General features: G+C 47.1%; 1 protein-coding gene across 8 annotated transcripts in view; it reads left to right on the forward strand.

Annotated features, from left to right (window-relative positions):
• The window catches only part of exd3 (exonuclease 3'-5' domain containing 3), a 637814-nt gene that overhangs the window by 98002 nt on the left and 529123 nt on the right, over positions 1-10689 (forward strand). For all 8 annotated transcript variants that reach the window (XM_078226739.1, XM_078226741.1, XM_078226746.1 and 5 more), the window contains one exon: positions 8326-8384. In XM_078226739.1, the coding sequence (XP_078082865.1) occupies positions 8366-8384 (19 nt within the window). In that variant the 5' untranslated portion in view covers positions 8326-8365. The remainder of the gene's footprint in view (positions 1-8325; positions 8385-10689) is intronic.

Here is a 10689-nt window from a genome sequence, read left to right on the forward strand (position 1 = left end):
CACTATCCCTGATCAGCAGTGCCACTCCACCCCCTCTCTTCCCTCCCTCCCTGTCCTTCCTGAAACATCTGAATCCCGGCACCTGGAGTATCCAGTCCTGTCCCTGAGACGTCCAAGTCTCCGTAATGGCCACCACATCACACTTCCAGGCATCGATCCACGCTCTGAGCTCATCCCCTTTATTCACTATACTCCTGGCATTAAAGTAAACACATCTCAATCCTTTGGTCTGAGCTCTCCCCTTCTCTATCCCCCGTCCATCCTCCCTCTTGCACTGTCTATAACCCTTCTCTGTTTGCGAGCTAACTTCCTTGCTCCCAGTCACCTCGTCTCGATCCCCTCCCCCCAACCTATCTAGTTTAACCTCTCCCCAGTAGCCTTAGCCAACCTTCCCGCCAGGATATTGGTCCCCCTGGGATTCAAGTGCCACCCGTTTTGTGTGTACAGGTCACACCTGCCCCTAAAGAGGTCCCAGTGGTCCAGGAACCTGTATCCCTGCCCCCTGCACCAGTCCCTCAGCCACACATTCATCCTCCACCTCACTCCATTCCTGCCCTCACCCTCCCGTGGCACAGGCAGCAATCCTGAGATTACTACCTTTGCTTTCCTCCTTCTCGGCTGTCTCCCTAATTCCCTGTACTCTCTTTTCATGACCCCTTCCCCCTTCCTTCCCACATCAACGGTACCAATATGTACCGCTACTTCTGGCTCCTCTCCCTCCCCCCTCAGGATTTCTGGGAGTTGACCAGCGACATCCTGGATCCCGGCCCCAGGGAGGCAGACCACCATCCGAGACTCCCTCCTGCCTCCGCAAAAACGCCTGTCCGACCCCCTTACTGTCGAGTCCCCGATTAACACTGCCTTCTTCCTCTTTTCCTCAGCCCTCTGAGTACAGGGCCGGACTCCACTCCGGAGACATGGCCACTGCTGCTTCCCCCAGGCGGGCTGTCCCCCCCAGCAGTACTCAGGCAGGAGTACTTGTTGTGTAGGGGCACATCCACTGGGGTGCTCTCAATCACCCGAGTTTTCCCCTCCTGGCCGTCACCCACTTGGCCTCCACCTGTGGCCCTGGTGTGACCACCTGATGATAGCTCTTGTCTATCACCTCCTCATTCTCCCTTAACAGCCTAAGATCCTTGAGCTGCAGTTCCAGCTCCTTAACGTGGTCCCTCAGGAACCGCAGCTCGACACACCCCTCACAGATGTGGATGTCCGGGAGGCCAGGTGCCTCCAGGACCTCTCTCATCCTACACTGGGAACAACACATTGGCTTCAAATTTTCTCACTGCTGACACCATCCATCTCCTTGGCAATTATCTCAGTCTTAACCAGCTTGATCCAGAGACCAGAGATGAGTTTCCAATCACATATTTGCATCATTACCAAGAATGTCTATTTCCACCTCTGTAAATTACCTGACTTCACTTCACCACTGCTCATCTGCTCCTGAAACCCTATTCCTACCTTTGTTTCCTCTAGAGTTGACTATTCCAATACATTCCTGGCTGCTCTCCCACATTCTCTCATCTGTAAACTTGAGGTTAACCAAAGCTGTGTCCTAACTGGCATCAGATTCTATCCAACTATCATCCCTATACTCGCTGACCTACATGGACTTGCCCCTCTCTATCTCTGCAATCTCCTCCAGCTCCAAAACATCAGTGCTCCTCTAATTCTGGCCTTTTGCACATCCCCAATTTTAATCGCTCCATCATTGTTGGCCATGCCTTCAGGTGCTGAAGCTCTGGAATTTCCTTCTGAAGCTTCTCTGCCTCCCTGCCTCATTTTCCTTCTTTACAATGCTCCTTAAAAACCTTCCTCTTTGACTGAATATCACCCGATGTTGCTCAGTGTCGTACTTTGCTTAATAATGTTCCTATGAAGAGCATTGACTTTTTTCATTTTAAAGGTGTTATGGTGGGAGATATAGGAAGGATGTCCGAGGTAGGCTCTTTACTCAGAGAGTGGTTGGGGTGTGGAATGGACTGCCTGCAGTGATAGTGGAGTCGGACACTTTAGGAACATTTAAGCAGTTATTGGATAGGCACATGGAGCACACCAGGATGATAGGGAGTGGGACAGCTTGATCTTAGTTTCAGATAAAGCTCGGCACAACATCGTGGGCTGAAGGGCCTGTTCTGTGCTGTACTGTTCTATGTTTTATGTTCTATTTAAATATAAGTTGTGTTTGGAACCAGATCAGAAACTCCAAAGTATGTTATGAGGTTAGCCTAGAGCCGAACTTCTTGTATTTTGGCATTAGGGCAATTTTCAAGTTTGCTGATGACATCACCGTAGTGGGTCGGATCTCATACAATGATGAGGCGGAGTACAGGAAAAAGATAAAGAATCTGGTGAACTGGTGTGATGACAGTAATCTCTCCCTCAATGTCAGTGAATTGAAAGAGATAGTCATCGACTTCAAGAAGCGTTGCGGAGGACAGTGCTCCTGTCTACATCAACGGGGATGAAGTAGAAATGGTCGAAAGCTTCAAGTTTCTGGGTGTCCAGATCAACAACAACTGGTCCTGTCCCTCTACGCCGACACTATAGTTAAGAAAGCTTACCAACGCATCTATTTTCTCAGGAGGCTAAAAAAATGTGGCATGTCTGCTACAACTCTCGTCAACTTTTACAGATGCACCATAGAAATCATTCTTTATGAATGTATCACAGCTTGGTATGGCTCCTGCTCTGCCCAAGACCGTAAGAAACTACAAAGGCTTGTAAATGAAGCCCAGTCAATCCCTCAAACCAGCCTCCCACCCATTGACACTGTCTCCACTTCCCGCTGCCTCGGAAAATAAGGGCCCATGGTATTCGAGGCAAGGTACTAACATGGATTGACGATTGGCTGTCAGACAGAAGGCAGAGAGTTGGGATAAAAGGTTCTTTCTCAGAATGGCAACCGGTGACAAGTGGTGTCCCGCAGGGTTCAGTGTTGGGGCCACAGCTGTTCTCTTTATATATTAACGATCTAGATGACGGGACTGGGAGCATTCTGGCCAAGTTTGCCGATGATACAAAGATAGGTGGAGGGGCAGGTAGTATTGAGGAGGTGGGGAGGCTGCAGAAAGATTTAGACAGTTTAGGAGAGTGGTCCAAGAAGTGGCTGATGAAATTCAACGTGGGCAAGTGCGAGGTCGTACACTTTGGAAAAAAGAATAGAGGCATGGACTATTTTCTAAACGGTGACAAAATTCATAATGCTAAAGTGCAAAGGGACTTGGGAGTCCTAGTCCAGGATTCTCTAAAGGTAAACTTGCAGGTTGAGTCCGTAATTAGGAAAGCAAATGTAATGTTGTCATTTATCTCAAGAGGCTTGGAATACAAAAGCAGGGATGTACTTCTGAGGCTTTATAAAGCACTGGTTAGGCCCCATTTGGAGTACTGTGAGCAATTTTGGGCCCCACACCTCAGGAAGGACATACTGGCACTGGAGCGGGTCCAGCGGAGATTCACACGGATGATCCCAGGAATGGTAGGCCTGACATACGATGAACGTCTGAGGATCGTGGGATTATATTCATTGGAGTTTAGGAGGTTGAGGGGAGATCTGATAGAAACTTACAAGATAATGAACGGCTTAGATAGGATGGACGTAGGGAAGTTGTTTCCATTAACAGGGGAGACTAGGACGCGGGGGCACAGCCTTAGAATAAAAGGGAGTCACTTTAGAACAGAGATGAGGAGAAATTTCTTCAGCCAGAGAGTGGTGGGTCTGTGGAATTCATTGCCACAGAGGGCTGTGGAGGCCGAGACGTTGAGCGTCTTCAAGACAGAAATTGATAAATTCTTGATTTCTCGAGGAATTAAGGGCTATGGGGAGAGAGCGGGTAAATGGAGTTGAAATCAACCATGATTGAATGGTGGAGTGGACTCGATGGGCCGAATGGCCTTACTTCCGCTCCTATGTCTTATGGTCTTATGGTCTTAAAAGCAGCCAACATAATCAAGGACCCTGTGTGCCCCGGACATGCTGTCTTCCACCTTCTTCCGTTGGGAAAAAGATACAAAAGTCTGAAGACGCGTACCAACCGATTCAAGAATAGCTTCTTCCCTGCTGCCATCAAACTTTTGAATCATAGAATCCTACAGTGCAGAAGGAGGCTATTTGACCATCGAGTCTGCACCGACCACAATCCCACCCAGGCCCTATCCCCATAACCCCGTGCATTTAACTTGGCTAGTCCCCCGACACTGAGGGGCAATTTAGCATGGCCAATCCACTTAACCCACACATTTTTGGACTGTGGGAGGAAACTGGAGCAGCCGGAGGAAACCCACACAGACACGGGGAGAACGTGCAGACTCTGCACAGATAGTGATCCAAGTCGGGAATCGAAGTCGGATCCCTGGCACTGTGAGGCAGCAGTGCCACCCTCGCTATGATTGTAACATTACATTCTGCACACTCTCCTTTCTTTCTCTGTGTACGGTATGTTTTGCCTATTTAGTGCGCAAGAAACAATTTTCACTGTAATATGTTTTGTTCCAGGAATTATTCGATTGACCCACTAGGAAGCTTTTATTAAAACCAACTTTATTTAACAACGCAGTTAAATATAACAAAAAGAATTAGCATAACATTTACCAACATTGCTTCAACATGACAAAGTATAATTCAGCAACTGACTTGATTTCCCTATGTAAGCCTGGTCCTGCCCAGTCACATGATCTTTGCTGTCAATCAACCTACCCAAGCCCCATTCTGAAAACCCCAGGGGAAAACACTAAAATAACAGAACTGCATTAGTCCAGATTAAGATAAACCTTTAAGCAACTAAAATCAATTATGTTTCTGCAGTATCAACAGGGGCTGCCAGACAAAGTGGCACCAGTAAATAGAACTGACTGCGTAACTATCCTGCACAAGACACATGACACAAATACATTTCTTAAAGGCACAGTATTGTCATAGTTGTCATCCTACTAGACACACAGGACAAAAGACACATGGGAACACGACTAGCTGGAAGTTCCCCTCTAAACCACCTACCATCCTGACTTGGAAATATGTTGTTGTTCCTTCACTGCCACTAAGTCAAAATCATGGAACTCCCTCTCTAACAGCACAGCGGGTGTACCTACACCACATGGACTACAACAATTCAAGATGGCAGCTCAGCACCACCATCTTCTCAAGGGCAATTAAAGGGGGCAATGATGGTGGTTTAGCCAGCGATGCCCAAATCCGTTGAATTAATTTTAAAAAATGACTCATTCCTCCATGGCATGTTAGCACAGTGGATGGCATGGTGGTCAGCACTGCTGCTGCACAGTGTCAGGGACCTGGATTCAATTCTGGCCTTGGGTGACTGTGTGGAGTCTGCACATTCACCCTGTGTCTGCATGGGTTTCCTCCGGGTGCTCCAGTTCCTTCCCACAGTCCAAATATGTGCAGGTTAGGTTGATTGGCCATGCTAAATTGCCCCTTAGTGTCAGGGGGATTAGCAGGGTAAATGCGTGGGGTTGCAGGGTTAGGGCCTGCGTGGCATTGTTGTCGGTGCAGACTCGACAGGCCAAATGGCCGCCTCCTGCACTGCACTCTATGATTTTAAAGTTTTAAAGTTAAAGTTTATTTATCAGTGTCACAAGCAGGTTTACATTAACTGTGATGAAGTTACTGTGAAAATTATATGATTCTATTCTGTATAATGGACCGAAATGCCTCCTTCTGCACTGTTGGGATTCTATGATTCGTGCACACTAGATTTTAAAGTTTAAGTTTAAAGTTTATTTATTAGTGTCACAAGTAAGCTTACACTGCAATGAAGTTACTGTGAAAATCTCCTAGTCGCCACAGTCCGGCACCTGTTCGGGTACACTGAGGGAGAATTTAGCACGGCCAATGCACCTAACCAGCACATCTTACAGACTGCGGGAGGAAACCGGAGCACCCAGAGGAAACCCACGCAGACACAGAGAGAATGTGCAGATTCTGCACAGACAGTGATCCCCAAGCCAGGGATCGAACCTGGGTCCCTGGAGCTGTGAGGCAGCAGAGCTAACCATTGTGCCACCGTGCCGCCCCTCAAGACCCTCTGTTTCTGCACATCTTTTGAAATTCTATCCTTTATTTTATATTGCTTCTCCTCACCCTTCCTATCTATATGTACCATTTCATACTTCTCTGCATTAAATTTCATCTGCCATGTATCCGCCCTTTCCACCAGACTGTCATGTCCTCTTGAAGCCGATCACTTTCCTTTTTATTAAGAGACTGTGGGGCTGGTGGTGATCTTTTGGCGTAGATAGAGGATTGGCGAACTAGAGTTGAGATGATTGGGTCACTTTCAGGTTGGTAAACTGTAATTAGTGGAGTGTTGCAGGAATCAATGCTGGAGCTTCAACTATTTTCATAGAAAATAGCAGCAGGAGTGGGCATTCGGCCTTCAAAGCCTGCTCCTCCATTCATTATGGCTCCTTCTATAGCAAGAACTTCCTTCCTCAGATAAGGAGACCAAAACTGCACACACTATTCCAGGGGTGGCCTCACCAAGGCCCTGTATAATTGCAGCAAGACATCCTTGCTTCTGTACTCAAATCCTCTCGCTCTGAAGGCCAGCATACCATTTGCTGCCTTTGCCGCCTGCTGTACTTGCAATCTATATTAATGACTTGGCAAAGGGACCAGGTGTATTGTCGCCAAATTTATTGATGATACAAAGGTAGGTAGGAAAGCAAGTTGAAAGGTGGGCACAGAGTCTGTCAAGGAATATAAATAGATTCAGTGAGTGGGTAAAGATTTGACAGTTGCAGTATAATGTGGGAAAGCACGAGGCTGTCCACTTTGGCAGGAACAAGAGCAAAAAAAAATTATTTTAATGGAAATAGACTTAAGAATGCTGCTGTTTTCAGAGGGATCTGGGTGTCCTTGTGCATGAATCACAATTCAGGTACAGCAAATAATTAGGAAGGCAGATGGAATGTTTGCCTTCATTGCAAGAGGGATGGAGTATATAAAAATTGTTAAGTCTTGCAACATGTTAGGCTTTGGTGAGACTGCACCTATAGCACTGTATGCAGTTTTGGCCTCCTTATTTAAGGTAAGATATACTTGCATTGGAAACAGTTCAGAGCAGGTTCACTTGGCTGATTCCTGAGATGAAGGGGTTGTCTTATGAGGATAAGATGAGCAGATTGGACATATACTCATTGGAGTTTAGAAGAATGAGAGTGATGTTATGAAAACAAATAAGATTCTGAAGGGATTTGACAGGGCAGATGCTGAGAGGAAGTTTCCACACCTGGTGGAGTGGAGAAATAGAGCTCACAGTTTATGATGAAGGGTCTCCCATTTAAAACTGAGACAAAGAGGAATTTCTTCTCTTAATGATTCATTCATCTTTGGAATGACCTTCCCCAGGGAGCTGTGCAGGCTGTGCCATTGGACAGATTCAAGGTTGAGCTAACAGATGTTTGATTGACTGGGTTAAGGAGGGCAGGCAGGAAAGTGGTGCTAAGGCCACTATGAGACCAACCATGATCTTATTGAATAGCGGAACAGGCTTGAGGGGGCAAATGAGCTACCCTGTTCCAATATCTTATGATTTTATTTTATAATCTCCTTACTGTTCACAATACTCCCAAGTTTCCTGTGTTCTGCAAATTTTGAGATTGTACCTTGCGCACCAAAATCTAGGTCTGGGATAATAATCTGTATCAAGAAAGCAAGGGATTTTAAGACTAATCCCTGGGAAACCCCACCATAAATCTTCCTGCAGTCCAAAAACAAACTTCCACTTCTCTCTTTCCTGTCATTCAGCCAACATCGTACCCACACTGCTACCATTTTAATCTATAAGCGTAACTTTGCTGACAGTCTGTTATGTGGCCCTTGAAAACATATTTTGGAAGTCCATGTACATAGAATCATAGAATTCCTACAATGCAGAATGAGGCCGTTTGGCCCATCGAGCCTGCACCGACAACGATCTCACCCAGGCCCAATCCCCATAACCCCACAGATCCCCACGGATTGACCCTGCTAATCCCCCTGACACTAGGGGGTAATTTAGCATGGCCAATCAACCACGGGGAGAATGTGCAGACTTTACACAGACAGTCATCCAAGGCCGGAATTGGGCCCAGGTTCCTGGCGTTGTGAGGCAGCAGTGCTAACCACTGTGTCACTGTGTACTCACATCAACTACATTGTCTTCATCAACCTTCTCTGTTCCTTCATCAAAAACTCCATGCCATTGTCTTTTTATAATAGATTCGCCAGTGTGTAAATGTATCCAGTGGGGATTAGGACTGCAGGAGCTGTAATGTGTGCCCCTCCACACTCTGCTTATCTCAACCTGTGTTGTTTTGTTGCAGGATTTGGCGTGTTTCCTGGATCTGAGGAGCCAGTCTGATTATGAGTGCTCAATGTACAGGTATGTTTGTTTATACAATCAGCCACCACGTGCTCTCTGTAGCAATGTGAAATGTCAGTGCACCAAGGCAACTGGTGCAGGGTTACAACACCAACAACAAAAAATGCTGGGAAATCTCAGCTGGTCTGACAGCATCTGTGGAGAGAGACGAGAGCTACCACTTTGAGTGTGGATGACCCTTCATCAGAGCTAAAGACAAAGAAAATAGGACAAGATTTATATTGTAAAGATGGAGAGTGTTGAGTAATTGACCAATATGTCATAGACAAAAGGACAAGGGGAATGTAAATAGTGCTGATAAATGCTGAGAATGGTGCTAATAGCATCCATTAAGAAATTGGAATATGTAAATGGCAGAACAGAAGTGCAAAGTATGAAAGGATGACCTGAGGAGTGTGGCAGGTGGCCCGAGTGAGGTGGCCGGGGGAAGAGGGTGATAACAAGATGGAAAGTGAGGTTTAGAAGTGGACAAATGAAACGGTGGAATAAATTAAAATTTAAAATATGTAATAAGAATATCATGTAATAAAAACAGATTAATAAGATAAAAAGAAATGAAATTAAACAAATGGAGATGGGGTGAAGGTGGAGGAAAGTTCATGGTCTGAAGTTGTTGAATTGAATGTTCAGTCCGGAGGCTGTGAAGTGCCTAATTGGAAGATGCAGTGCTGTTCCTCAAGTTTGCGGTGGGTTTCACTGGAGCATTGCAACAGGCCAAGGGCGGACATGTGGACAGGAGAGCAGGGTGGTGTATTGAAATGGCAAGCGACAGGAAGGTCTGGGCCTTGTTTGCGGATGGACCAAAGGTGTTTTGCAAAGTGGTCACCCAGTCTGCGTTTCGTCTCTCTGATGAAGAGTAGACCACATTGGGAGCAGAGAATGAAATAGACCAGATTGAAGGAGGTGCATGTGAAGCGCTGCTTCACCGGAAAGGAGTGTTTGGGCCCTGGGATGGTGAACAGGGAGGAGGTGAAGGGGCAGGTGTTGCACCTTCTACAATTGCATGGGAAGGTGCCATTGGCGGAGAGTTTTCTATTGGGTAAGATGGAGGGGTGGACCAAGGCATCCGGAGGGAACAGTCCCTGCAAAATGCTGATAGAGGGAATGAGGGGAAGATGTGATTGGTGGTGGCATCATGCTGGAGTTGGTGAAAATGGCGGAAATTCTGCAGGCTTTCTATTGTCCTACCTTTCACTACATACTTCCATGACTTGTTACTTCTTCCAAAGTCCATCACGTGTGTGTGTGTATGGGGGTGGGTGGGTGTGTGTGTGTATGGGTGGGTGGGTGTGTGTGTGTATGGGTGGGTGGGTGTGTGTGTGTATGGGTGGGTGGGTGTGTGTGTATGGGTGTGTGTATGTGTATGGGTGTATGTGTGTGTGTGTGTGTGCGTGTGTGTGTATGGGTGGGTGTGTGTGTGTGTATGGGTGGGTGTGTGTGTGTATGGGGGTGTCTGTGTGTGTATGGGGGTGTCTGTGTGTGTGTTTGGGTGTCTGTGTGTGTGTTTGGGTGTCTGTGTGTGTGTTTGGGTGTCTGTGTGTGTGTTTGGGTGTCTGTGTGTGTGTTTGGGTGTCTGTGTGTGTGTCTGGGTGTCTGTGTGTGTGTCTGGGTGTCTGTGTGTGTGTCTGGGTGTCTGTGTGTGTGTTTGGGTGTCTGTGTGTGTGTTTGGGTGTCTGTGTGTGTGTTTGGGGTCTGTGTGTGTGTTTGGGGTCTGTGTGTGTGTTTGGGTGTCTGTGTGTGTGTTTGGGTGTCTGTGTGTGTGTTTGGGTGTCTGTGTTTGGGTGTGTGCGTGTGTGTGTATGGGTGCATGGGTGTGTCTATGGGTGCATGGGTGTGTCTGTATGGGTGCATGGGTGTGTGTGTGTGTGTATGGGTGTGTGTGTGTGTGTATGGGTGTGTGTGTGTGTGTGTGTTTGCGTGTGTGTGTATGGGTGCGTGAGTTTGTGTGGGTGCATGTGTCTGTATGGGTGCATGGGTGTGTGTATGGGGGTGTGCGTGTGTGTATGGGTGTGTATAGGTGTGTATGGGTGTGTGTGTGGGTGTGTGTGGGTGTGTATGGGTGTGTGTGTGTGTGTGTATGGGTGTGTGTGTGTGCATGGGTGTGTGTGTGTGTGTGTATGGATGGGTGCGTGTGTGTATGGATGGGTGTGTGTGTGTATGGGTGCATGTGTGTGTGTATGGGTGTGCATGTGTGGGTGTGTGTATGGGTGTGTGTGTGTATGGATGTGTGTGTGTATGGGTGTGCGTGTGTGTCTGTGTGTGTGTATGTGTACATGGGTGTGTGTGAATGGGTGTATGTGGGTGT

The sequence above is a fragment of the Mustelus asterias genome, chromosome 13 (genome assembly GCF_964213995.1).
Source record: "Mustelus asterias chromosome 13, sMusAst1.hap1.1, whole genome shotgun sequence".
In the NCBI taxonomy this organism is placed as follows: Eukaryota; Metazoa; Chordata; class Chondrichthyes; order Carcharhiniformes; family Triakidae; genus Mustelus; species Mustelus asterias.